This window comes from Paramacrobiotus metropolitanus, unplaced genomic scaffold, assembly GCF_019649055.1.
Source record: "Paramacrobiotus metropolitanus isolate TYO unplaced genomic scaffold, Prichtersi_v1.0 Parri_scaffold0000005, whole genome shotgun sequence".
NCBI lineage: Eukaryota > Metazoa > Tardigrada > Eutardigrada > Parachela > Macrobiotidae > Paramacrobiotus > Paramacrobiotus metropolitanus.
In genome coordinates, this window is record NW_026570225.1 from 1,325,275 (window position 1) to 1,351,459 (window position 26,185).

Below are 26,185 nucleotides of genomic sequence, written 5' to 3' on the forward strand. Positions count from 1 at the left end.
TGGCCCTGAATGACGTTTAAAACGGTATGTTGCGAAATCACAATCCATCGCCTCGAGTAAGGAGTTCTCCAACACCAAGCTGTTGTTTGGGTTGTAAGTAAAGCGTATGAAAGTTTCATGATAAAAGCTGAGCACGACCGACCAAAGTGATGACTTTTAATCAGTTAGCTCGTCTCCGTTGCACAATTCGACAAATATCCATGACCCGTAAAGAAAACAGTAAAAACACGGTATTAAACTTTGAATCCACAAGTCTTGCGACGACCACGAGCCCGTTCGAATTTTCGCCCTTTGCTGATGGTATAGGGCCTGAAAGACAATGCACCAATGAAAAAATGAAAACAAAAAAACAGAATCAGCGTTGAGTCTTACTTTGCATGGGATTTCGGGACACCAGGTGCCAGACCGAAATGCTTGTACGCTTCACGGGAGTGACGCGCGCCTACAACACAACGATGTTATTCTAGACATCAGTAGCTTCTAAACTCAAGACTTCCAACAGTTTTTTTTGTGAACGGATTATAATGGTGCTTTTAAATCAATACAACGGACAACTCGTAACATTAACTATGCATTATTACTATTATTATTCAAAGAAAATTATTTTGAGAAGCCGAGTAGCGAAGGCAGAACTGCCATAAAACCAGTAGAAACTAGGTAAAAGCACTAAATGCCTCACCTTGCAGAAGCTGTGTGTTTTCTCCTCGGGGAGACTTCGTGGCCAGCTGATCGAAGGTGATGATCTCGCCGCCCGCTTTGAGGATGCGGGCGCGTGCTCGCTCCGTGACTTTGAGAGCGCAGACGCGCAGTTTAGGGATCTCGTGGATCCTCACGTCGTCCGTGATGGTCCCCACCACAACCGCGATCTTTTCTTGACGACCGATTCGTTTCATGGAAGAAACCTGTTCGCCATTCGCAATCAGTCTGCTGAACGCACCAACAGAGGAAAGAACGCGTAGCATACCAGTTTCGACAGCGAGAGCGGCGGTCGGTTCGTGCGCGACATACACAGCCGCTTCAGGATGATCTGATTGAATTTGGCTTCTGTGCGGCGGGCCAAGAAACGGTACAGCTAAAATGCGAAAAATCACGCTGTTGTTAGTGGATACGGGATAGGCAATCGTGGCAACAGTCCGGCGAACCTTAACGAGGAGACGAATGTAGACATCATCGGTCCGCGGGGCTTTACGCACAGCCTTCCGGTCGTTCTTATGGACAATGTCGATACCCTGTTTCCCAAAGAAAAATTTGTGATAAATGGATTACATATATGCCGACAAACTTACCATTTTCGATGGTAAAAACGCAGATAAAATAAATTTTCGATAAAAATCCTAAGAACTGACAAAACCCCGAATGTGGCTGCTGAGGCTGAATGAGGTCCCGACTAGCAAATCGGACTCGAAGTAGCAGTTCTACTTCATGTCAGTCTGCAGTGACTCTGCCTGTTTCGGTAGAAGCAGTGTGTTGATGACGTCACCAATCGCAGCACTGTTCTCAAGACTGCTCGAGTCAGATCTGTTTTTACTGTTTATGAAGCTGGTTGAATCGTTTGATTAAATACGATTTAAGTCCAGTAAAAATATGAAATCAAAATTTTGTCTATGTAATTGCCATAACCAATACATAAAACATTATTTTTTGTAAAATTTAATTGATGACTGTTAAGTAATTGACGTAATATTACTAAGGATTAAAGCGTTTTTGAAGAACCGCTGTGGCTTTAAGTTGCGCAGAGGTAGAAGTTTTCTCATTTCTAAGATTTTATGAGAAACACTGAAACAGTGATTCACCTGCACAATGAAAATGTCAAATTCAGATTCGGCTCATAAAACGAGAGTTGGCTGGATGCTTGCACGATTTTGATTTTTTAGGTTAATCAATTTGGTTTTTGTGCTGAATCAGCCTGGGCCTCAAAAAGGGAAAATGGATAGCTTTCTCAAGGATCAGCTGCAACGATTTTCGGCTGCACCAGCTGTGCCCACGAAGACTGGAGAAGCGCCTAAAAAAAGCTCCACTCCACCGAATGCCCGACCTCCCATTCAAAATGGTAAGAACGTTTCCGTATTTCGAAGGAATCCTCGCGGGCTGCAACTTATCCCATTTACGATTTTGGTGCAGCCACCAAGCAGCAGTCAGCGGCGCAATGGCCCATCAACCAGGCGTACGAGTTCAGTCCGATGACGATGCATGCGAGTGCACCGCGCATGACCAATTCGGGATACATGGGACAGTCCTCGTTCGGAATGACAGGCGAAACGCCGCTGGCTTTTCCCACGGTGGAATTTCGGGGTGTGCCTGGTGGGGGCTTTCAAGCTCCCGCCCAGATGCCTGCGTTGTCCACTATTCCGGTGCAGGATACCAGCACAGCGTATTACAGCGGGAATATCAATTCCCAGGGCTTTGCACTTCCGGTCAGTGTCTTTATAAGCGTTTTGCAGAAGAATTGCACTACATGTATTATATTACTCATTTTAATGACATTCGGTAGTCCGGAGTGTGCCTGTGTGGCTTGCACCGGCCTTCGGCTTCAGAGTTATGGAGAGAAAAGATCGGATAGATGCTGGTGACAGTACAGACACGTTTCAAATTTCTCAAATTTCTTCGCAGTATGTACATAAGTTAGCACTACTCAGCGAATACTGTACAATCAAATGAAGGCACGTTTTATTCTCTTTTTAAATATTTTTCATTATTTGCTTGCTTACCACTTTATGGTCAGTATGCGAGTACCCATGGACAAATTTCATTTTCCAGGTATCCTCTTATTATCCTTCTTCCAGCTTGATGCCCGGCGCCGGCGGTCCTGCACGCAAATCGTCCATTGGAATGGAAAGAGATTCCTCGCCACAACCGCTTTCTGCGGCTGTAAGTTTGTTTTATCTTTGTCGATGCGAAATTGCTTTGATTTAATTATGGCACACTAAGTAGTAACACTTTAAAATGACCTGTGTGTAGACTCTGGATTCAAATGACGAACGAAAGCGTCTCGAAGCGCAACGACAACAGCAGAAAATCAAACAGTCCTTCCATACATCACGCAGCAAAACTGTTGACGCTAATGCTTTGATGAACAGAATAGCCGCTGATTTCCAGACTGTGAACACCGGCCCAGTCCCTAAACGACCAGAATCTACTTCGCGACCAACAAGTATGCAAGATACTTTCTGTTTTTGGGGTGTTTCTGTTCGTAATCGTAAGTGACTTAGTGTACGGACGGACGGACACCGAAATGCATACCCTATTATGATAGGGTTTCATTCTGATCCTCTCATTAACGCGCTCAGCATGTGCGTTTTGCATGCTTCAGCTCCCTCCAGCCCAACGATGATTTCACCCCAAAGTGCATCCGTATTAAAGGATTCAAGCCCAGAGATAAAACCAGAAGAAATCTTGCGATCGAATGAAACTCACGCTATCCCGTCTCGCCCCGTTGTTCCAGGTGTGCCTACACAGTAAAATACCTATCCTAGTGGATGATAAATTGACTATATCATGGTTTTTGGCGTCGCTTGATGAATTTCAATGTGGGGGTGAAGTTTGTAGCTTAGAAACTTTCTGCGAAATATAGTATAGATATAAAGTGCTGTTTTAGACTTGAACGACATGATGATGAAATTTTCTGATCTCTCAAACGTTTCCGGGACCAACAAGAACTTCCAGCCGCCCAAGCAACCGAAAGCCACATTCGCCGCTCGAGCAGCCAGCTTCAGTGTTAGTCAAGCAGCTCGGGACTGGAAAAACCTTCCGGAAGATATTTCTTCCGCTTTCACAACTGTGATACCCGGTAAGACTGAGATATATAATTTTGACATGGGATTTGCGGTAGCTAAATAGCTCGCTTAGCTTATGGTTAGGATTTTGATGCATCCATAGTTACTTTACCTTAAACTTGTGACTGACATGCATGATGTTTGTAGTAACTTTGTACAGTTTATTATAAACCTTTTGGTCGGATGCTTGAATATTAGGCAGTTCCGGGAATTCTCCTGTTAGTCCTCAAGATGATCTTCCGCCCTGGTGCAATGCCGATGCCAGCACGTTGCCTCCTGTGTACCATACTATTTTGACACATTTTCGTAAAGGAACATTGATAAGCAAGGATAAGGTCTTGGCGCTGCTGGGTCAGTCTGGACTGAGCCGCAGTACGTTATCCAGAATCTGGGAAACCGCTAGTCGCACTAGGCCCGATCAGTTGACAAGAGATGAGTTGTGTGCTGCATTAGCTCTTACTGGATTGGCACAGGTGAGACTAAATGAGTCTTCCGAATTTCAAATTAATGAAGTGCCGCAATGGAGACACTGTGTTAGTTGTTACGACGGTGACAAATGCGTATGGCGTGGGATAGTTTTCATTGTGTTTTTTTCGTTTGCGGTTTTGTTTAGCAGCTTTTCCACGACCGTTGTTTGTTTAGCTGTAGTGCGGCAGCAGGTAATTCGTCGAGTTGTGATGTGTAGTAAGATTTTTTCAGAGTAATTTCGATGTCCAGCATTTAACGATTGACGTATTACGACGCATTCCTTCACCGCCGATTCCACAGTTTATCGCTTCTCCGCCTCAACAACAAGTGCCGACAACAATTGCACCACTTCAACCTGTGCATGTGCCTCTTGCGCCGATATCCGCACAGAAGTTTGAGGATATTCCACTCTATAATTTAAGTTCGCCCAAGACAGCTGCGGTGGACGAAGACGAGTTTTCGGATTTCGTTTCGGCATCCGTTCCTGCGGAAACGATTGTCGCTCCTCAGCCGGTTTTATCGAAACCGTGGATAATGAGAGAAAGTTCCCCTAAAGTTTTAGAAAAAGGAGGCGACAGTGTTCCACCATCTGGAGACTTCAGCAAAAGTACCACTAACGCAAAAAATGGTGAAAAAGCTATTTTCCCATCGATTCAGCCACCACTCAGACACAGCCCCAGTGTTAGTGTTGCTAAAACGAGCAACAAGGATGTCATTGCATCAGGTCAGACAGCTTTGATTGCCGATAGCTTAAGCAATCCTTCCACCAAAGAAACAAATGCAGTTCCTTCGACACAATCCGAAGACGATGGCGGCTGGGCGAGTTGGACGCAAATTTCTGTTACCAATTCGCCAAAATTGCCCTCCCTGAGTCTCAATATTTTTCCTGCTCTTGTGAAGGAAGAGCCCGCACAAAAAGCGCATGCGAAAGAAGCCATGACAGAGGATCCTTATTCCGCGTTTCGCGAATTGATAATCGATAGCGATGCTTCTGTTTTTTCATCGCTGGACACCACACAGCTGGAGAAGTCAGAAGAAAGTAGTGATGCAAAATTAGGAGCGGGGATGGAAAGTCCCTCGGGTGATAATCAGTCTGTGAACTCTCTGGATATCTCTACTCTGAGTTTGCAGTTGACCTTTGACGATGAAGACCGGCAGCCTTCCCCATTGCCGAAATCCCTTACAAGTGACTCACTCAACGAGATGGCAATGGAAGATCACGTGGAAATATGGAAGAGAGCATTAAAAGTCTGCGCCGATGCTATTCAGGAGGGATGCACGATATTGAATTCGGTCAGCAACAGCAAAGTCCTTGTGGCAGTAATGGAACGCGCATCCAGCGCTATAGCGAGTAAGCGGAAGCAGACTTTTAAACCCAGTTTTTCGTACTGTCTTTGAACTTCACAGTATTTAATAGTACTTTTAAGAAAAAGTCAGTGGTCTTATTGCAGTTGTTCAGTTATTTTTGAAAACACGATTAATGGCGAATACATTCTTCGCAGATATTATCGAAATATACCGGGTGGCTCGTCGAATTTATTTAGCAGCTAAAATTTGTAATCTTATGGACAACAAGGACATCATTGACGGAATAAAGGAAACGGAAGAGGCGTGGGCGGATTTCGCAGCTTTCCTGAGCATAGGTTCGCTGGAGGTGCGATATGCTTGAATTTTGATAGACAATCTAAAGCGAAATTCGTCAAGAGATGTTAAAGCTGATAAGTGTGTAAAACTGATATCAAGTGTCTGCTTGCTTTTCAGCCACAACGCGGTTCGATGGATTTCTCAGGTTGTGAATTTGGCGAGCAACTTCCCCCCGCATCAGCCATTTGCGGTGTTTGTTTGCTAAATGTGGATGGAAAAAGTAAAAGTCGGAAAAATGCATTAGATGGGATGAAAGTTGAGTGGAATGGTCGATTTTACCATTCGCCTTGCGCTAATTTTTGGGCTAATTGTGTTACCACAAATTTACCACGGCTAAACTATCTCTGAAAACCTTGATATTGTCGTAATGTATTTTTCCTTTCGTGTGTATCAACAATGCAACCGATAAAACCGAAGTAAAATCCCACTGAAAAATTAAGAGTGAAACTTAAAATCAGGTGTTGGTGCACTTATACGCTGTGCAAGTACAGTAGCGTCAAATTTCTACTATTCTGCATAGAATTTTTTAGACCACCAGCCACGGCCAGTGAATCAGGAACAACATGTATTTGGATACAGTAAATAATGCACCATCATAAGTATAGCAATAACAAGTAATGTGCCAAACTTTTAAAATTTCCAATCTTGTGTAACAAAAAACACAGAACTTCAAAGAAACTTAAAGGGCTAAAAAATCACCGAGATGCAGGTGCGGACAATGTCCACTATCAGACAAATCAAATTAGCGATAGGTAACCTCGGAAAATATCGTTTTCACCTTCATCTTTCCTAAATCTGCCGACATCACATCCAAAACTTTGGTCCCATCATTCTTATTTAAATCACCTAAATCAATCTTCAAATCTCCGCGCACATCCAGTAAACGTGCTAGCTGCTGCGCGGTCACATCGGGGAATTTCTGCACAAACGTGCTCAGCTCTAGCTGTATCATGTCCTCTGAGCACTTGAGCAACTCGGCAAAATTCTCGAAAATATCATAGCTCAGCATCAAATCCACCTGATCTGGCCCTGAACGTCTATCGTCCGTCTGACCGCCGACTTCGCTGACAAACCGCAAGTCCAAATTTAAATTGGTCAGAATATCCATGTCCGCTTTGATGCGTTTGGCCGCATCCTGGCGTTCGTCATTACTCCGAAAACGCAGTTTCCGATCCAGGATGGCCTGCAGGTAGTACTTCAGAATTTTTAACTGCACCACCTCCATGGTCTCGACATAGTTGGGCAGCATGAGATGGCGTTTGTAGTCGTTGGAGTAATCCATCAGCGTCATGTGGACGGTCTGCATGGCCTGGGACTGCGAGCGCAGCCATTTGACGGTGAAAAATTCTGAAATGTAATTCGGAAGCAAATCTTGTATGACTTCTTCTAAAAGACAACTGATAGCTTCCGTTTTGACATGCTCGAAACATTTGCAACATTCCATCACTTTGTCACTGTGGCCCAGATTGCTCTTCTTCTGTGCCCACACTTGGATGAATTCCACGTAGCGACTGCAGTCATTCACAAGCGCCATCATGACGTCTGTGTAATTCATAAACTGGGTGCGATCTTTGAACTTTTCCACCTTGAACTCAGTCACTGCTTTCTTCAATGCGTCGCTGCAGACGAAACAACAGTCAACCATTAGCGGATTACGCCCTACCGCAAATACTACACAACAATCACCCTGTGCACTAAAAAAACGGTTTACACAATGCGTTGCAGGCATGCATACCGGTATTTGAGATTCTACAAGATATGTACTGGCAACAGCCAGGCTCTGACAAAAACGAAAAAAGCCCTTTTCTGATGGCTCGAACGTGCATTACATCAGCAACAGCGGAAATGAGATCTCTTATCAAAAGTCACGACTTTTTATAACTTGGATTCCCCATCTGGCCCACTAAGAACCCCGATTCGCGTACCTGAAATCGGCCAATTTCCTCAGACACAGCACGTACATCCTCTTGGAAATCTCATCTCCCATTCTCGCCGCGATATTAATATTTTGATCGAAAATCTGGAAAACATCGGTAGGCGTTTGTGTCTGATAGAAGGGTGAACTTTCGTCCGGCTTCTGACCGCTTGACCATCCCGCTTTCTCCACGTTTAGTGCACGGTACAGATAGTTGTCCACATTCAACGACGTCGCTTGCACGTACAACTCCACCAGTTCCTGCGTCTTTTTCGGTGCCAACAGCGGTGCACCCAGACTGCGCACGTCCAGCTGCACGTTAGGATGCGAGAGACAGTTCTCGCCTTCGTACTCTTCCAACCATGTCAGCAGCGTCACGATATCTTCCGCCTGCATCTTCTCGTGCTCTATCAATTCCGCAATCTGCTTCGCAATGGCTTTATGGTACATTTTGGCGTACACGTTCATGATATCGTATTCTGGTGGGAAGCAGGGAATCGCGACGCTTCGGACAACCGAGAGATCTTTCAACACTTCTTGACGGATAATTTCCAAGTGTTTCACCAACCACGTCTTATCTGCTCTAGCATCGGTTAACTGCGATCCTTCAATTTTTTCTGTCACCGATTGTTCCAAAACCTAAAAACTCTTGCAAATGACAATCACCATGACACTACCTAAAAATTACAAACTGTATACAGTATTCGACTTTATTAACACATCGTACAATAATTTTTACTGAACATAAACACTTCCCAACGGAAGTTACTACTCGTACATATTTTAATACAACTCACACGCCAAAAGGAACACGAAAATCACTCAAAAGTGTTAGGTAGGCAACCGGCCACCGCCTGCAAATATGCAAGTACTGAACTGGGGGTAGCAAATCGCCCCGCACCAGACTACCGAACCAGCAGATAGAGCTGCGGCAACAGCTGTTTGAGTTAAAAGTTAAAACCAGGACGTCTTGTAACCATAACAAAATTATTATCGAACCACAACTACATTGACGTTACCTTTTGAAGTACATAATCCGCTTGTTATTTTAGCCGCACTATATAAACTGCTTACCTGAAAACACTTGGCCTTCCACTGTTTTGGTCGGTTATGCGGGAGAAATCCGCTTGCCGCCTTCCGTTCCAAAGCTTTGGCATCCAGCCTTTCCTCGCGTTCAATGATCCTCAGACACGACACAATCAAGGCAGGTTCTTTGCGGATAATATTGATCGCCCGGCCCATGTGCACCCAGATCTGCTTGCCCAACTGCACCGACAATGACTCTACAGGCTGGAAATACTTCTCCAACTGCACCTGATCCAGATGCGACGTGGTCGGCTGCTTGAAGAATTCAAACATGAGATCATCGCGCGATCGCTCCAGATCACTGATCGACTGGTGCGCCAACAGCAGTTTTCCCTCGTCGATCAGCTTCCGGGTACGGTCGGCAATTTCTCCCACGTTGAATATCTGCTTGGCGTTCTCCACGGCCGCCGCCAGTTGGCTGTGGCGACTGTGTTCTTCGCGGATCTCCTTGAACTGGCTGTTGAGGGTTTTCATCTCTTTCAGATCCTTCAGGATGCCTTGGAAGTTGGTCTTCAGGGACCGGGTGTTGGCCACGACATGGTCCATGTTGCCGATGGACAGCTGGACGCCTTCCACGTGCGACTGCAACATGGTCTTCATCATGACGTCGATGGTGGATTTCTCGCTGGTGATCTGCTCGTTGCGAGCGCGGAGAATCTCGTCCAGATCTTTAGGCTGATGCAAAAGCGCGGCCACATTCTTCGAAGCCCCATCCGCAATGGATTCTTCAATCACTTTCCACTTCGCCTGGTCCATTTTAGAATTAGGAAAACATGGTTTCACAGTAAAAAAAAACAGTTTACAGTTTACTAACAAACTTAACCCGAAAACGTACAGCAAAATGCAGGGTAGGTTGCCGTTTCCACAAATGAAACCTGACCACGGCCACCAACGGGAAGCGGCAGTCTGTGCCCGTGGCATATAGTATGAACGAGTTTTTGTTTCCAGAGGTTTTTTTTACCGTTTCTAAACATTTCGAGCACACCACTTCGTCACCGGAAATTTCCGCAGAGGTTTACAAAAGTTACAGACAACTGAGACTAGTTAAATGGATTCTAACGTGTATAATTCTATTGCGCGTAATAAATTATCTGTAAATAATTTATAGCACCCTTTGTCTGTAAATTTGTTATTAAAAATTTGACTTCTGCCGGTAAGAAGCGCACTGCATAGTGATGGACATCATGGACTGACGGTGACGCTTCGGACTGCAGGATGATAACTATGTACTGTCTAGTAGACAGTACATAGTGTCTACTATATAGTTTCGTTGTGCTTGTATTGCATTACATTGCATGTGGTTATTTTACTTAAAAATTAGAAAATTCTCTTAAACGTGGTTCCGAAGATGTGTCCTCTCAAATTCGGAAACGCTACTTTATGCACTTTGCCAACTTGAAGTTCATTAAATTCAGTTCAATATCGGGTAACCTCACTGCAACGACCGCCATCTTGGGCGAATGGTGAGCCGAATGCATCAGAATTTCTGCGACTTTTTTTCTCTAGCGGCAGTGACCCAGCCGCAAAAGTGCAGTTAGTCAATTACGTACGTAACACAAGTACCGTCGTCGTACTTGTACGTAATAACAACTCAAAAATTTCATAGGATTACAAATGCTAGAGAATTTAAGCAGAAGATTCTTATTACTTATAAAAGTGGCTAAACTAGAAACTTAATTTGTCCCAGCGCTTGGATGTAATAACTGCATTACAATCCCTCGAAATGGATTAACTTTAAAAAGCATAATACTACACACTAGGGTAGGTCGTAGGTGTCGAATTCAGTAATTTAACAATGGTGAAGAACTGAAAATAATGTTAAATATGATCTATAAAATACCATAATTAATGAAATTTAACTTGAAAAATTATAGCTGTGTCTTTTTTCCTTAACATGTTTCAGGTTTCAGCAATAAATAATGTTATAAACCGCATTCTAAAAAGGTGAAGTGTCACTTCAAGTCTTTCTCCCATGTAAAGCTTCACAGCCCGGCACTGTAATTCTTGGCAAACGGCTCACCAAATCAGACAAGTCAGCTCATGCAGAGCTCGTAGTTTCATGGAAATTTGACGTGATGAACGTTATTCCACATTGAGGTTGCAAGGTTTTCGTACAGCACCCATCTTGAAGAGATCCTGTGGTATTTGGAATATCTACCCCACATTTGCTGTATTTTATGATTTTTTAAGAGGTAGTTTGACAACAATTTTTTGATTGTTCACTAAAAATTAGAACATTGTTGAAAAGTAGTGAAACTGAATCAACTGGCTGTTGTTACCTCAACCCGTTTCGATTTTGGCAATCCTCCGAGTTCGCTGATACAGTTATGGGCAATTTTACCGAGTATGCTTGAATTTGCAGGGCAAACCCAGTAAATTAGCACCAGGTACGTTGGCCCGGGTTGGGTCTTCGTATTTCACACATGGCCCATATGCGGGAATTCCCTGTTATACAGTGCAGATGTGATAAATAACAAATGCGGGAAACTAAAACGTCAAGCTGGTAAAACAGAATCTTAGCGTTCAAGTTTTTATGGGGATTTTTACTTTTCATTTTAGACGACCGGGAATGATTGCAACAGCACCGCTGGTACAAGTTACGTGATTATGGACACCACTCGGCATTCAGACCCCGAGGAGGATGTGGAGCGGCGGCAGGGGGGCCAGATTGAACTGGTCCCCCCTGATCCGACCGGGCAGCCCCTGGCCAGTCAGGGGGGCACCCTAACGGATCCCGATGGTCCATCCAAGCGTGTAAAATGGGTGACATGGAGCAAAAAAGATGCCATCAATTTCAGCTCCTTCCCCTCCGCCTTCGACCATAATTTTCCAGGAACCGATGCAACGGTTTCATCCTTCGACCCGGTGACCAGCTCAGTTCTCCGGCATTCTCTGGAGATCTCGTTAAGAACGAAGGATGAGGAAGATGCGCAACTGATGCAAATAGATCCTCCTGCTGCAGACACCGTTAAAGGTAGCATCGATGGTCCGAAGCACACGTAGCCGTGCGATCGATACGTCACAGACTGAGCTGGGCTTTTGCAGGTGTGACTGCCGTTGTTGATAATGATGCTTTCACGCCTGTTTGTCCCGCATCCCAAAGTCCCCTAAAAAATACTGTGATACCAAATAGTGATATTGATGTGAGGATCTCGCCTCATCTCTATGGACCAAATAGGCCAGAAGCTCTGAAAACTCCACGACAAGGGTCGGTCGTGGATGCCGTCAAGAAGGCGCCATCGCCGATCACTTCCGTTGAACAGGTATATCGTGCACTCGCTTTCCGTCTCGGCATGAACCATCCGAAGTTTCATGCTTTACGGTTTAAAATGTTTGATGCTGACTGCTTTATCAATATAAGCTTGGTCGCATAGGAGGCAAAAATTCTTGCCAGGATAAATGAGTTGCGCAAAATGGGAAAATGGGAGGATTCGCGCATTCCCCGCTGTGTTGTCCCGGAACCGTTCAGCCGGGGAGTGAAGAACTTCACGAAGGAAGTGTGCTGGGTGGCTACCCTGATCGAGAAAGAACGGAAAGCAAAGATTGCCATGGCCAAAAAGGTTTGCCATTCTTTAAGCATTGTGTGCTGGACGATGCTATATCGATCGATCGATATGTAGCTGGCATACGCTGCCAAACGGTGGCATGAGAAAAAGGAAGAGCAGAAGGAGCGGCAGCAGCGAGAAGAACTACAACGGCTACGGAAAATAGCCAAGCAGGTGTCATCGGCTGTAATGGTGTGGTGGACGGAAGTGCGGAAAGTGAGTGCACTGTCTCTGCTTGTGTCAGCAGTAATTACTGTGCTCGTGCTGAGGGTAGCAGTTTTTCTCCAGCATAAACCTCGGCGTAAAAATCGACAGACAGCTGAACTGACAGTTTCACAAAAGCTGAGTGCCTAAATGCATCCATCTTTTGTTCTTGAAGGTCGCGCAGCTAAAGCAGAAGGAGGAAATCGAAATCCAAAAGAAGCGGATTCGTGATCTGCATTTACAGCACCTAATGGATCAAACGGAGGATTATTCTAGTCGAATGGCACAAGTGTTGTCCAAAAGTGCCAGCCAAACTGCCATTGCCGAAAATCATAAGGCAGAGGAAGATTTGGGTAAGACGATTCTGTTTTAAAATGCCGGTGACTCAAATGATGGCTGTTAATTTTTAGACATAACAGATCTGGAATTCCGCTTGGATGATGATGAATCTGTTGCGGACGAGGAGGATACAATCTCGGATGAAGAAAGTCAGTCTACGATGGAAGAGCAGTCACGCGATGAGGGCGCCGCATTGGCCGAAGAGGCCAATGTCCCCCTTGATGATTTCTTGAGCACCTTGCCCCCCGATTATCGGGAATACTTGCTATCGCAGCAAGCCAACACATCACCAGATGACGAACCTCCTTCGAAGCGGCTGCGGACGAGGTCCCGGCTTCTCTCGGCTAGCTCGGTGAAGCAGGAGGAGCCTATGGACGATGATCGTAAATATTTTTCCACCTTTTCTTGGTTGGCATAATCTGTTACGGATGTTGTATTTAGTGCGGCTTCTGGTCAACGATTCCCATGAACCGCTTCCGGGAGGTTCGCAAGGGGTGAGTAGCCCTGAAGGGCATACATAATGTGCGAATGCAGTTTCTGAAATGATTTTTGTAAGCCAGTTCGTTATTACTGTGCAGTATGTACAGTCCCAAATTGCTGGTGAATTAAAATGTACTTAGGCATTTGTTTTGCTAGTGAAACGAGGCTTTTTTAATTTGAGCAGATAAGGGTAAACTTTTTTATTTGGTGGATAAGGATTGCTTCTACAAATTTTTGCACCTCTGTCCTGCCACCTCGAAGAAATAACTTCGAAGCGGATTCACGAAGAGGTTATAGTGCTTCCATGAGGATAACTGTTTTTAAATCTCGCAACGAGATTTTATGAACAAGTCTGAATGGTACATTATGTTTGTTTCCCTATTTGCAGGATAGCTCTGTTCTTGACGAAAAAATCCGAAGTCACGAAGCGGCTCTGGAAAAGCTCCGTCCAAAGGGAAATTCGCTGTCCAGTACTCAGGTGAGCATTGATTACAAAGCATCGAACTACTAAAAAACTTAAAACGAGCCAAGAGTCACCGTTGAGATGTACTTGTATCGAGATGGTGCTACTGAGTTCGGACATCAGTGTTGCCTCTAGATTATGCTCTTAGCCCTTGTTTGTCAACGACTAGGACACCTTCTTTTGGTACATTAATTAGTTCTAACTGTGATATCATAGCAGCTTTAATGGTTTTGTTTAATCAGAATTATGTTAGACGTTAGTGGAGTCGGCTCAGTTGACATGGTTATCTCTAATAGGTCGTTACCAAAATACCATTTCTGCTCCGTGGACAATTGCGCGAATATCAGCATGTAGGATTGGATTGGCTAGTGTCGTTATATAAGAATAAGATGAACGGGATTCTTGCGGACGAAATGGGTTTGGGCAAAACGATTCAGACCATTGCTTTCCTGGCACATTTGGCATGTGAAGAGCAAAATTGGGGTCCCCATCTGATTATTGTGCCCACATCCGTGCTACTCAACTGGGAGCTGGAATTCAAACGGTGGTGTCCGGGTTTTATTATTAAAACCTACTACGGCAATAAGAAGCAGCGAGCCGAGCTGAGAACGGTAGGATTTGTAATGGTTACTGAATTGTTTTTTCGTTGTAATTTGAAATTATGTCTTCTTTGTAGGGCTGGACGAAACCAGATTCTTTTCACATTTGCATCACATCTTACAAGATAGCCACACAGGATTCTTCAGTATTTCGCCGGATGCGTTGGCACTATTTAATCTTAGACGAAGCGCAGGCTATTAAAAACTGCAAATCTCAGCGTTGGATGAAAATTGCGGATTTTCCGAGTCAACGACGACTGCTGTTGACTGGTACGCCGATGCAGAACAGTTTAGAGGAAGTTTGGGCTTTGCTGCATTTTCTGGCACCGGAATTGTTCGAGTCATTAACCATGTTCCAGCAGTTGTTCGCTAATCCTATGACCGCTATGTCCGAAGGACGAAAGCCTCAAGATACGGCGATCGTGAAACAGCTTCATACTGTGTTACGCCCATTTATTTTGCGCCGCATGAAGACCGAAGTGGAAACACAGCTGCCGAAAAAGTATGAACACGTACTGAATTGTCGTCTTTCCAAGCGACAACGCTACTTGTATGAGGATTACATGTCGCGCACGAAGACTCAGGAAACATTGAAATTGGGAAACTATTTAAGTGTCATCAATATTCTGATGCAGCTGAGAAAAGTGTGCAATCATCCAAATTTGTTTGAAGAACGGCCGGTGTTGTCGCCATTAGTGTTGCACCCGTTATCAGTGGAGTTGCCGTCCCTGGTTTTTGATGCGATCTGTAAGAAGCCGATCGAAGAATTGTCACAACTGATAACTGCTCCTTTTTGGTCAGTTGGGTCAGAATTCCCATCGAATCTTTCATCGCGTATGCGACATTTGATGCCGAAGAAACCGTTGATCGAAGAGATTCCGGACGTTCCGGATTCGGGACGAAGAGATTCGGCGTTGTCTTATCCGAAAAATCTCTCTGTTTCGCTAGACATGCTAGAGTTTGATATGGTTGATCTGACGAATGGGCCACCGTTTGTTCCAGCAAATGATCGCAAGATCGAGAAGATTGTCACGATCCATTACGGAAAAACCAAGCGCTCTCGACCAGTACGGAAGAATGACGCGAAAAGGAATGGCATGCCGGACGATGCGGGGGAAAATACCGCAAAACGCCGGAAATTTGTCCAAACTGGGGGGCGCCTTGCCACGAAACAGCTCGCCGAGTTCGTTATTCCACAGAAAAAAATCACCCAGCGCGAGGAACATCTGGATGTGCTGGACAAGGTGAATCGTGGACGATGTCGAGTGCGTGCTATTTTTCCACCGGATCTGGTTCGGCTGTTAACGGTTATTCAAGAGGAAGAGGAGGAGAGCTCGGGATTCGCAAGCGGTTATCTGTATTGTCGATCAGCACAGAAAGATGTACTAGCGATAGGTCATCGTGGTCTTGGTTTGGCTGGATTAGTGGAGATGGGTAGCTCGACTTCAGCGGTTTTAGATGATCCGGTCATGAGATTCTGGATTGATCGGTAAGCCGCACACCTGTAAAACGTGTGATACTGAAAACCTTTTGAGCTGTTTTTTATTCAGGGCATCGGTGGCTTTTGCGCCCGTTTTGACGAATACTCCTGTGTTGTCCGTGTCCAGTCTGAACCAAAGATCAAGTGGCTCAGTATGCAGAAATCAAGCAATTCTCGAACCAGCTTTAATAACTGCATTGGAACCGTTGCACCCTGTGGAACGCTTGCGTATATTGAAATTTCCGGAAACACGGTTAATTCAGTATGATTGTGGCAAGTTGCAGACTCTGGATGTGTTGCTTCAGCAGTTGTACGAGGAGAAACATCGCGCACTGATCTTTACCCAGATGACCCGAGTGCTGGATATCCTGGAGGTGTTCTTGACGTACCACGGGTATAAATATTTACGGCTGGATGGTTCGACCGGTGTGGAAATGCGGCAGATATTGATGGAACGATTTAATCGTGATACGAGATATTTTTGTTTCATCTTGTCCACGCGATCGGGTGGAATCGGAGTGAATTTGACCGGAGCGGACACAGTGATTTTTTATGATAGCGACTGGAATCCAACCATGGATGCCCAAGCTCAGGATCGTTGTCATCGGATCGGTCAGACACGCGATGTGCACATATACCGGTAAAAAATCCATTTTTGCGTGATTGGTTGATCCATTTCAGCGATAACAAATGCAAAATATCCGATGCGACGAAATTTAATATGTGCTATGTTCATTGGTAATATTTAGTTTACAGTTTCCCATGTTGACGGTAACGTAATTTCTGTCCGTCGGCGTCGCTAATATTACGGATATGCGTGTATAATGGCTTACATGCTGTAGGAAATATGTTATTACTTCTAATTAATATACTTATGTGTAACAGTTGAGCAGACGCATATTTTTTGTTGTTAATTACTCTTGAAACGCTTGGATATTTGTGTTGTTTTTTAATTATAGGCTAATATCTCAGTCCACGGTGGAGGAGAACATTTTTAACAAGGCTAATCAGAAACGGTTGTTAGGCCATATGGCTATAGAATCAGGAGAATTCACGACGGCTGTCCTGAAAAAGGTAATCAAATTCGAACATGTCAGCTTTCTGCACTGTTGTTGCTGATTGACCGATTTTTGCACAGGAAAATTTCAAGGACATATTTGGACTGAAAGATGACGAAACATTCGCAGAAATGGATGAAGACATCAACGAACTCGCTTATGAGAATGCTATTTCGAAAGCCGAAGACAGCGCGGATGTGGAGGCAGCTAAAAAAGCCAAAGCGGAAGCCAAGGCGGTGGATGAAAATGAGGAGAACGATGACGATGATGACGACGATGAGATCAAATTTAAAGCTATATCCAAGCTGCTTACGCCTGTTCAGTGTTATGGCGTACGTTTTGCTGAGGCTCACGTGCTGGATCAGGATGTGATGGATGAGCTGGCTCAGCACCGGGTATGTTAATGCTAACTTTCGTTGTTTATGTTTGTCGCTGCGGTGGCGTACGTTTTTTTAGCGATTACTTATGGTACGTGGCACTACGTGCTTATGTGGCTTCTTAACGAAAAGCATCACACTTGCAGGAAGAAGTAGAGCGTCGTAAAAAAGAATGGGAACTGATGCGTTTAGAATCCGCCAAAGCCGAAAAAGCCAAAGCTGCAGAGGAAGCCGCTGCCCCATACGTTGTGGATCGCACATTAATGGACGCAAAGGTTCGCAGCGCAGCAACACCACCTGCGCCTAAAGTTGTACATAAGATTATTACTACGAGATCATCTGCTAAAGCCCCTGCGGTCGTTAACACGCCCCCTAACCATCAGAAGAACCAGCCAGTGTCAGCGCCCATTAAAAAAACGCCCGTAATGGTTAAGGTTCAGCCACGAAGGCCAAGGCCGGTAGTGGTCGCCCCTTTCACCCCGCAGGTGCCGGCTCCCGTTGAGCCGGAACTACGGGAAGTGGCGGTGACGCGGTCGGCACGGGGCCGATTGAGAATACCAAAAACACCTTTTGAGCCTGGCGCACCGTCCGTGAAATTCGTTTTTAGCGCCGCTGACTCTCCGCAACCGTCGACATCCTCGTCTGAGAGCGACGGGTGCGGGCGGAAGGGAAAAGGTTATACTCGTGATCCAGATTTCACGGTGACACCTTCCCGACCGGCAAAGGCACCTCCGACACCCAACGGCCAAATACCAATAGGTCGGGGTGCCCTGCGATCGGCCAAAACAACCGCTCCCAGTCCGTCTGCGACGGTGGGAAGGAATGGGGGCCCGGAACGTATGCGAACGCGGAGTCGTGGCCGTGTTGACGAGTAGTTTCACGAGGGCGCGTTTTCGTTTTTTTATTAAGTTGTTAGAGCAAAATGACATGTTTGTAGCCGGATATTGCTTTTTTTGTTGCTCAGTGGGGTTTTTCTCTGCTTTTTTATCACGACGATAGTTCTTTCACTTTTCTTTTGATGGGGGCATACCTAAATTAGTGTGCTAAAAGGTTTTTTGGAAGCTAGATTTTCTTGCAGTGTGATTCGATTTTTTGTTGTTCCTGACCACAGAAAAGACAATCTGGAAATAAAAGATAACGGTTGATGATTGGTGGGTTTGAGTTGTGGTTGTATTTTCGGACGTGGTTTGTTTTGGTTTTTCTCGGAAGCGTCTGGACAATGAGCTTGGCAAAACGTTTTGGTGGGGTTTTTGACGTGGTTTTTTGGGGTGGTTTTATCTCGTTCTCCCTTTTGGACAAGCGGAATATAAGTGTAATAGTGGAAAAATGGTTTTGAGTTGCGATTCGGGTTGCCAAGCCTTGTCCAGAAGGGTCAAAACGAGAAACTCTTTGAAAACCACGTCAGAAAATTGCCATTGCCTTACCACTTTTCGTCACCGGATGTCTTTTTACCAGAGAAAGCTTTCCTGGGTCCAGGAAGAGGAAATTATTAGCGAGGTTTTAGGATAAGGAAAATATTAAGACCTTATTTTTGTAGTTGTACCACAGCCTGGACACCGGAGAAACAATTCAGGTAAGACGCGCAGGGTAGTTCTTGTCAGACATCCGAGTAAGGCGATAACTGGAGGAGTAGCTGCTACATTCATACTCTCCTATATCTACATGCATACATCTAATATAGTGGAAATGCTACATAATTTATCGTGCAAGAAGACAAAGTAAACTCATAACGTCTACTGCAACCTAATCGTACCTAATGGTAGTAACATAACAGAGATATAAACCAGATACATGTAAAGAGATATAAACCTCATTCATGTGCTTACTTTAATTTCTAGGCTCAAACTTAATGACTGGTGATTTTTTTGCTTTTGAAAAATTTCAAAAATTAAATATTACGCAAAGTTATTTACATTTTTTATTCCTGGAATTAAAAGGTTGTAAGCTTTATTGTGCAGGTTTTATTAATTTGCCAGATGTATGAGTGCTGACAGTGCATCTATGACGTAGCATAATAGAATTTACAAACTTATTAACAGTCTTTTTCGCACAATTGGTGAAACTCAAAATGTCCCGTTAACATTTTCTCATGGAATGTTTTTTAATTGTAGAACAAGGAATCGAAGAATAAATAATGATGTTGTTTTGTGTCTGTAAAGCAGTTTTCAGTGCAGTAGTAGTTTCTGCATTAGATTCCTGACTTACCTAATTATTATAACATAGAAATTAGGAACAAGAGGTGCAGTTGGTTCTAGAAAGTTTTGAGAGACACATGTAAAGAGGGCCGCAGTTTGATTATTGAATAAAGGTTTGGTGACTGGTGGCTGTTTAGGAACACCAGGATCCTGACATGCCCATGTTTGACCTACGAGAGGGTTACATGGCTGACAAAGAGAACTATCTGGACATTTTCGATGCCCGAGATGATATTGTGCGAGACTTTCAGAAATGGGGCACATTGTACAGAAATCCAGCGCCCGAGCCATTTATCCCTCAGTTGTCGAAGCGGGCGAACAATCGCTGTAAGTTAATGTTTGTGGTTTAAATAGAGAACCTGGTACTTGGTAACTGTTAGGTTTGTGACTTGTTGACCCAGTATCTAAAATGGAAAGGCAAATACGCAGTTTGCAGTACAACTTATGCACGGTACGAATACTTTCGAATAGTAACGACGACACCAGAGGTGTCCCGCATGTATTTCGATAGATTAGACGGTCAGTACTTATACTTAGAGTGAGACAATCCATGAGTGTTTGCTTTAAAACCATTATATGAATATGCACAGATATGAAGAATAAAGCAAAGAAGGAAGGAAAGCAGAACCAGGACATGAGTTTATCCGCCGCTGCCAAAGGCGTCAAGCGGAAAGCGGGCAATCCCTTCCAGTTCAGTTTTGATTTGGCCAACGGGAGAGGCACGCGGTTACCACCGCATATGAGCGGTGGTCGGGAAAACCTCATGGGCGCCGACTTTCCAGAGAGTTTGCCGCAACTAGAAGCAGCTACAGCTGACTTCCGTACCTTTGAGGATTGGCAGATTGTCATGGTGAGAGTGTACTGTTGCACGAGATCTGCTCAGTTTCACTGGTTCATACCGTACGACGTATGTTGATTATTTGTATGGAACAGACATCGACGCTAGTGCAAGGAACACCGCCGACGCCTACCGCGCCGGCTCCGTCGGCCACCAGCTGTGAGTTAGTCTCGTACGTATCCGCCGCATTCAATCCACGCTTTCGTCCGGTGCGGGATTGCCAGTTCCGTTTGAAAGCGATCCGGATGCGTGAGGACAAACTGGCAAATGAGGAGATTGTTCCGGTACCCAAGAAGAAGAAACGGAATAAGGACGATCCGAATCCGGCTCTGGATAAAGTATGTTGTGATGAGGTTTAGTTTCATGTCGATGGCAGCGTGATATCTAACATGTTTCCCTTCTAGTTGCCTATGTCGGTACCAAAAAAAGTGGCTCTTGCGGTGCAGGATGATAATAACAAGACTCGAACCCAACTGTACCGGGATGTGTGCAGTTCCTTCCGAAATTTCGCTTTCAACGTTCCGAAACCGATTCGGGAACCCGGCACATTATCCCGAAATTTCTCTACAGCCAGTACGGTGTCGGGTGACGGAGCCGTTGGCGAAGACGGCGCATTGGATCCTCTGATGATCCTGAAACGACGGCAGGATCGTTCCAATATGAGCAAAAATTTCATAAATGAAAGCACCACACGACTGGCCGCGTCCCTCGGTAAGGGGAGCGTATATACCTAGCATATAGCTTGTTTGCTGAGTTGTGGAGATAATTATTTTACCTACTTAATCACGGATACTATGTAGGACTTCGTTTTTTAAAAATTTTATGTAGATACGAAACTTTTTTAGGTTTAACGGTGGATGCACATGGGCAGCCGACGCAGCAGAACGCTCTCTGTTCACCTACGCGGCCCGCACCGTCTATACTGCAGCAGACTCTGCAGGCCACGACACCGACCACGCCGGGCCCGCTTCTCAGTTCCGTGATGGGCGTCCCACCCCGGACACCCTTGCCTTCACCGCAGGTCTTCGCGCTGGGAGGTCCGGCCAGACGACCCGTGTTCAATGCAGGAAGTGCGGTGAGTTTCAATAGGAATTCAAAGATGTGGTAAAGCCGTCATGCAAGATTGTATGTCCTTATTTGGTTTATGGTGTGCTGTTTGATTGGATCATTTCGTCTTTTGTCATTTTAGCGTCTCGTGAGCTTGCTTTTGTTTTTGTTTCTTCAATTGTTGACGGCTAATCTTAAGTTTTAAGTTTTGATTTCGTTTGCAACTGACAACCTCTGCCATGCTGTATTTCTTTCTGGTGGATAAATCGAATTCTGCTTGCTCTTGGGTGCTCGACTAGGCTTGCTGGGCATAAATCAGTTGCCTAGTTTTATATCGGTTGTGTATGATCTTATACGTATGGTTTGAGGTCTTCATCGCTAGCTTTTTTCTGCAAATTTGGCTAGTAGCTTCTCGTACAGACTGACATTATCTTATTCGTTTTAGCCCGTATTTTACTGTTTTGTTCGACCTTACGTGGTATCTGCATTTCGTTTTTGGAACTCATTACACGGCGACGTCGACATATCGGCTCTGAAGACACTTGACTTCCTGGGGTTTTGTGACAATTTTTGACTTCAGAACCTTTCAGAAATATTACTGATTTGCATTAGTGTTTTGTAGTAAGCATTGATATTTTTTAAGTCGACCTGGCTTGAATTCTGCACCGATGGTTGTTCTTAAACTGCCATGATGAAGCCCGTGCGCGACGAATATAGTTTATTATTATTATTATATTTTGTCGAGGAAAACATAGTTTTTTAGTTAGTTTTATGTAGTAATATTGTGACAAAAACTGTACTAATTTTAATACACCAAGATTTTTGAAGCGTTTACGGATCAGCGGGTGCAGTTCCATAGGAGCCGCTGTAGCTGCGAGTAAACATGAAAAGTCACAACTTGTGTATGTGTATGTATTTTATAGTCACCAGCACCCGGAAGTCCATTACCATCAATTGGATCGACCGCCATTAACCAACTGATTAGCAGTGTTCCTTCACTGGTAAATTCCAGTACAGTAAATCCGGCGGCCACGACGACAGTGGCACCCACCGCAACCAGTCCCGCCATCCGTCCGGCCGTTTCTGTATCTAGTAACGCTAATAAAATCGCTCAGTTGCGCGAACTGTTTCGTCGTCTGGAGAGCCAAAGTGGAACGGCCATCGATGCCAACCGAGTGAAGGATTTTCTGACGTCCCGCGGAATAGTCTTCTCGGCAGAGCAGATCAACGATCTGGTCAAAGCCTACGGGTCGGGATCGTTATCGAGAGGGGCCGACGGCCAGGCAGCCGCAACTCCCACGACCGTCGCCGCAACAGCAACTACGCCTACAGCTGTATGTTAGCAGCGAGACAAGTGTGGGGAAATGTATTTAATTTATTTCAATGTATTTCGTAGGTCCCGGTGGCAGCGGCGGCAACCGTTCCGAAAGCAATCGCTATTAACGTTCCTTCGTCGCCCGCCATGGTAAGGCTCCCTGCCGCGGCAGGGATTCGGCAGGGTGCAACAGGCCCCACCATCAGCCTCAGTCTGCACCCCGCGCCACCAGGAACGGCGACGCAAGTAACGCAGATCGTTGGACGCAGTCCGGGGCCGGCCGTGCGGAGAAACGCCTCGGCTCCGGCGGTGACCGTTTTGAAAAATGGGCCAGTAATTAGTGGCGCACCACCGGTAAGAGGGATGTCGATTGTGTTAACACGTGTTGGTGAGACTTCGGGACTGATTGCAGAACGTCACCATCACATCGAAACCCATCCAGTCGGCGGCCGGCACCGTCCCGGTGCAGATCATCCCGGCCAGCGGGGGCGGTGGAACGACAGACCTGCGTCTAGCGACACCGGCCGGCGGGGCTATCCACGTTAATAGTGAGCAGCTGAACCGCATCATGAGCCTGTATCCCGGACGGCACAGCATCCAGCGCGCCGGCAACACCATGTCGGTGCAGCGGGTAGTGGCGCCGGCCACCCCGGGAAGTGCGCCGCAAGCGCAGCACATCACCTTCGTGCCCAACCAGAGCGGGCAGTCCAATGTGCTGGTCATCCAGCAGGCCAACAACAGCAGCCAGCCCAGTCTCATCCTGCAGCCGCCGCTGCATCTGCAGAGTGCCCAACCGACGGTCGCCGCCGCTGCCGAACGCGGCACCGCCTCGCCGGTGGTCCAGCAGCAGCTGCCGCCACCGTCACAACCGCCGCCGCAACCAGGCGTTGCTACGCCGCCAGTCATCCAGACACTACCGGCACCGTGAGAGGGAAATGGGGGAAAGGGGGTTTTAGTGGGAGATGGTTGTTTTCGCTTTTACTGATTGTTCATTTTTTGAGGAATAGTGTTATGTTAGGCTGTTATCTTTTTTTACTTTGCGGGATTTTTGATTGTGGTAGCCGGAAGCGACAGGATAGTTGGGTGTCGCACTGCACCACGGGAAGTGATTAGGGGGGTTCGTGTTGTTTTTGTTTATCATATGTTTCCGTCTGTACTTTTGTTGCTTATGTTGTGTACCAAAGGATTTTCTGGACAGGTTGATCAGTGATGGGTGAATCTTCTTGTTAAGTATGCAAATTGTGAATAAAAATTATCAGTTTCAACGGTGTGGTTTGTGAGCCTCGAGCGGGGTACATCGTTGTCATGAGTTTTGACAAACAAGTTAGAACAATCGTATTTTGTGGGATCCACTGTCGAAGTGTAACCGTACGAGCAGATGCAATGGTGCACTGGCGATGTTGATGTTACTGTAGTTGCGAAACCGGTGTGGCAAGTTTGTGTACCGGTTGACGTTGCTGAGGGCATCGCGGTGCATTCGTCTGGTCTCTGCATTATTGTACATATGGATGATTTAACGGCACAGGTTGTTGAATAGACGTGGATACGTAAGTCCACTTAAAATGAGAATGATATGAATTTTTATTCGTACTAAATTTTTGGGTTCTTATTTCGAGTTTGCCGCACGTGCCACTAGTACGTACGGTTGCGCTGGAAAATTACAGTAGTAGTACAGAACTAACAGAAATTGCTTCTAGTCTGTATAATTATAACAGTTATTGTGTTCACAAATAAACAGTCAACTTACCTGACTGTTTTAAAGACAACATTATGAACAAAGTCATCTGTTTAACTAGGACGGGCATGTTTGTGCTCGTATATTACACATAAAGCTGAGCATGCCACGTTATGACAATGATCAGGTAAGGATCCGGAGGATGCTGCACGTATCATGCGTGATTTGGGTGGCTGACGTTGTAATGTCGTTGAGCAGATTCGCCGGGAGATTCATTAGCATCCGTGTGTGCAGTCTGCTATTCGGCGTGTACTATTTCCTCCTGGGCGGTTTCGGGCTGTTCTCCGCTCTGAACGGCCTGCTCATCTACTGGTCCGACCGCGATGTCATCGCCGACAGTCTGAAAGGCGTCACCGGCGACATCTCCGCTTCCGTGTACTGGGCGGCGCTGCTGTGGATGCTCTTCGGCGGCGTCATGATGCTCATTGGGATCCTGCAGATTGTGTCCATCGACCGGCGCTCGGAGGCCATGTTCCGCGTGGCGACGGGGTTGCTGGTGGCGGCCGTGGTGGCGCTCACGTGGGTGACGATGGTCTCAGCGTCCAATATCCGGCAGATGTACCGAGAGCCCAGTGTGCCGGATGAGCGGAAGGAAACAGCCGTTCACCTCACACAGCGATTGGTTTTTGTTACCGGTATGATACCGTATTCGTAAATGGTGCCGCTCACCGGATTCATACATTTGCCATTTTAAATTGACTTGAACCAAAATTGTTTTATGAGGAACATACCACGGGCCTGTGCTAGGTTCGGCAGAATGGGACGCTAACCTGAACATCTGTTAAATTGTTTGCAAGAGGCTTATTATTTCTGTAACGCTTATTATTTTTTCTTTCTAGGCTTATTATTTCGATTATTATTACCCGGTGTCATCTCTTGATTTACAACTGAAATAGTAGAGGTCATATGGCCACGATTTAATTTGTATTTAATTTGTATTGCGATTGCAGGAGCAATAACGGGGTCGATCGCAGTCGGCTTACTGCTCAATTTGTGCATCATGCTGGAGTCACGGCACAGATACTTCGAAAGTTTACTATTTCCAACCCACCATCCCGTGGCATACAACAGTTTTCGCTCCAAAGAAGTCTTAAGTGAGGACATTATTTAAACTAAGTGTAATTTACATTGCATTCAGTTAACTGGTGTGCTTTGTGATCTGTTGGTACACTTTTTAGAACTTTGTTATTCACGGTTGTTTTATTGCTGATTGTAATTTATTGACAATTTTGATCTCACAGTGTCAGTCATTGACATTCGCAGCTAATTTTGGAGTTACAAAAATCGTTCATCATGCACTATGATCAGCGCTGACATCCCTATCGTGGTCGCCTTATAGAAGTATTGAAGAAAGCGTTGACTGCGGAATAACCTCAAGTTTATTTAAAAAAAAAATAGATACACTGCAAAACGAAAACAGCTGATTACAGCAACAAAATTTCATTTTTTTCATATGCGTACTGCAGAATTTCTTGATAAACTAAAAGCCTTAACGTCAAAAACTACTTAATAAACTAGCGGTTATTCGAAGCAAGAAACCTGATTTTATAGCAAATACTGCCAAATTGGTCCTGAGTACTTTTACAACACCAAACATGCAGTCACAGCGTAAAATTTTTTTTAA

General features: G+C 45.3%; 5 protein-coding genes across 7 annotated transcripts; 3 read left to right on the forward strand and 2 right to left on the reverse strand.

Moving 5' to 3' along the window:
- Positions 1–142: 142 nt before the first annotated feature.
- LOC129581254 (60S ribosomal protein L18-like) lies at positions 143–1,411 on the reverse strand. Its single transcript, XM_055472223.1, has 6 exons — positions 1,287–1,411; positions 1,143–1,229; positions 965–1,072; positions 680–902; positions 373–442; positions 143–309 (listed from the first exon to the last, which is right to left on the reverse strand). Exons 1-6 carry the CDS (start codon positions 1,287–1,289, stop codon positions 234–236), a joined length of 567 nt encoding a protein of 188 aa, XP_055328198.1. The 5' UTR covers positions 1,290–1,411; the 3' UTR covers positions 143–233.
- Positions 1,412–1,570: 159 nt separating this feature from the next.
- Positions 1,571–6,314, forward strand: LOC129581032 (synergin gamma-like). 2 transcript variants are annotated; one of them, XM_055471866.1, is made up of 11 exons: positions 1,571–1,738; positions 1,875–2,050; positions 2,122–2,414; positions 2,758–2,868; positions 2,959–3,151; positions 3,311–3,442; positions 3,596–3,787; positions 3,972–4,246; positions 4,473–5,592; positions 5,744–5,895; positions 6,003–6,314. In XM_055471866.1, exons 2-11 carry the CDS (start codon positions 1,927–1,929, stop codon positions 6,231–6,233), a joined length of 2,823 nt encoding a protein of 940 aa, XP_055327841.1. In that variant the 5' UTR covers positions 1,571–1,738; positions 1,875–1,926; the 3' UTR covers positions 6,234–6,314. The 2 variants fall into 2 exon arrangements, with proteins under 2 accessions (XP_055327841.1, XP_055327842.1); XM_055471867.1 differs by having other exon boundaries at positions 1,571–2,050.
- On the reverse strand, positions 6,253–9,773 carry LOC129581033 (exocyst complex component 3-like). The gene is made up of 3 exons (XM_055471868.1): positions 8,875–9,773; positions 7,811–8,439; positions 6,253–7,504 (listed from the first exon to the last, which is right to left on the reverse strand). The coding sequence occupies exons 1-3, from the start codon at positions 9,640–9,642 to the stop codon at positions 6,628–6,630; spliced, it is 2,274 nt and encodes a 757-aa protein (XP_055327843.1). The 5' UTR covers positions 9,643–9,773; the 3' UTR covers positions 6,253–6,627.
- A 1,193-nt stretch (positions 9,774–10,966) lies between these two features.
- Positions 10,967–24,094, forward strand: LOC129581477 (helicase domino-like). Of its 2 annotated transcripts, XM_055472583.1 has the most exons (25): positions 10,967–11,078; positions 11,249–11,273; positions 11,446–11,860; positions 11,932–12,149; positions 12,261–12,446; positions 12,507–12,647; positions 12,811–12,988; positions 13,046–13,357; positions 13,416–13,468; positions 13,843–13,932; positions 14,214–14,528; positions 14,594–16,005; positions 16,067–16,636; positions 16,956–17,070; positions 17,135–17,449; positions 17,578–17,706; positions 18,969–19,004; positions 19,764–19,953; positions 20,217–20,476; positions 20,560–20,802; positions 20,869–21,175; positions 21,310–21,539; positions 22,435–22,845; positions 22,908–23,180; positions 23,239–24,094. In XM_055472583.1, exons 3-25 carry the CDS (start codon positions 11,494–11,496, stop codon positions 23,752–23,754), a joined length of 6,867 nt encoding a protein of 2,288 aa, XP_055328558.1. In that variant the 5' UTR covers positions 10,967–11,078; positions 11,249–11,273; positions 11,446–11,493; the 3' UTR covers positions 23,755–24,094. The 2 variants fall into 2 exon arrangements, with proteins under 2 accessions (XP_055328558.1, XP_055328559.1); XM_055472584.1 differs by having other exon boundaries at positions 10,972–11,273; positions 13,055–13,357.
- A 278-nt stretch (positions 24,095–24,372) lies between these two features.
- LOC129581378 (uncharacterized) lies at positions 24,373–25,895 on the forward strand. Its single transcript, XM_055472397.1, has 3 exons — positions 24,373–24,688; positions 24,760–25,196; positions 25,512–25,895. The coding sequence occupies exons 1-3, from the start codon at positions 24,675–24,677 to the stop codon at positions 25,670–25,672; spliced, it is 612 nt and encodes a 203-aa protein (XP_055328372.1). The 5' UTR covers positions 24,373–24,674; the 3' UTR covers positions 25,673–25,895.
- Positions 25,896–26,185: the final 290 nt, after the last annotated feature.

Excerpts from the sequence above, each read along its gene's own strand:
- LOC129581254 (XM_055472223.1), bottom strand. Across the intron at positions 1,073-1,142 it reads ACATTCGTCTCCTCGTTAAG|CTGTACCGTTTCTTGGCCCG; the intron begins GTTCGCCGGACT and ends TTCGCATTTTAG. Across the intron at positions 443-679 it reads AAACACACAGCTTCTGCAAG|GCGCGCGTCACTCCCGTGAA; the intron begins GTGAGGCATTTA and ends GTTGTGTTGTAG.
- LOC129581032 (XM_055471867.1), top strand. The coding sequence starts at position 1,927 with ATGGATAGCTTTCTCAAGGATCAGCTGCAACGATTTTCGGCTGCACCA. Across the intron at positions 4,247-4,472 it reads CTCTTACTGGATTGGCACAG|AGTAATTTCGATGTCCAGCA; the intron begins GTGAGACTAAAT and ends AGATTTTTTCAG. Across the intron at positions 5,593-5,743 it reads CGCATCCAGCGCTATAGCGA|ATATTATCGAAATATACCGG; the intron begins GTAAGCGGAAGC and ends CATTCTTCGCAG.
- LOC129581033 (XM_055471868.1), bottom strand. The coding sequence starts at position 9,642 with ATGGACCAGGCGAAGTGGAAAGTGATTGAAGAATCCATTGCGGATGGG. Across the intron at positions 8,440-8,874 it reads GGAAGGCCAAGTGTTTTCAG|GTTTTGGAACAATCGGTGAC; the intron begins GTAAGCAGTTTA and ends AAGAGTTTTTAG. Across the intron at positions 7,505-7,810 it reads AGGAAATTGGCCGATTTCAG|CGACGCATTGAAGAAAGCAG; the intron begins GTACGCGAATCG and ends TTTCGTCTGCAG.
- LOC129581477 (XM_055472583.1), top strand. The coding sequence starts at position 11,494 with ATGGACACCACTCGGCATTCAGACCCCGAGGAGGATGTGGAGCGGCGG. Across the intron at positions 14,529-14,593 it reads AGCGAGCCGAGCTGAGAACG|GGCTGGACGAAACCAGATTC; the intron begins GTAGGATTTGTA and ends TCTTCTTTGTAG. Across the intron at positions 17,450-17,577 it reads ATGAGCTGGCTCAGCACCGG|GAAGAAGTAGAGCGTCGTAA; the intron begins GTATGTTAATGC and ends TCACACTTGCAG.
- LOC129581378 (XM_055472397.1), top strand. Across the intron at positions 25,197-25,511 it reads GCGATTGGTTTTTGTTACCG|GAGCAATAACGGGGTCGATC; the intron begins GTATGATACCGT and ends TTGCGATTGCAG.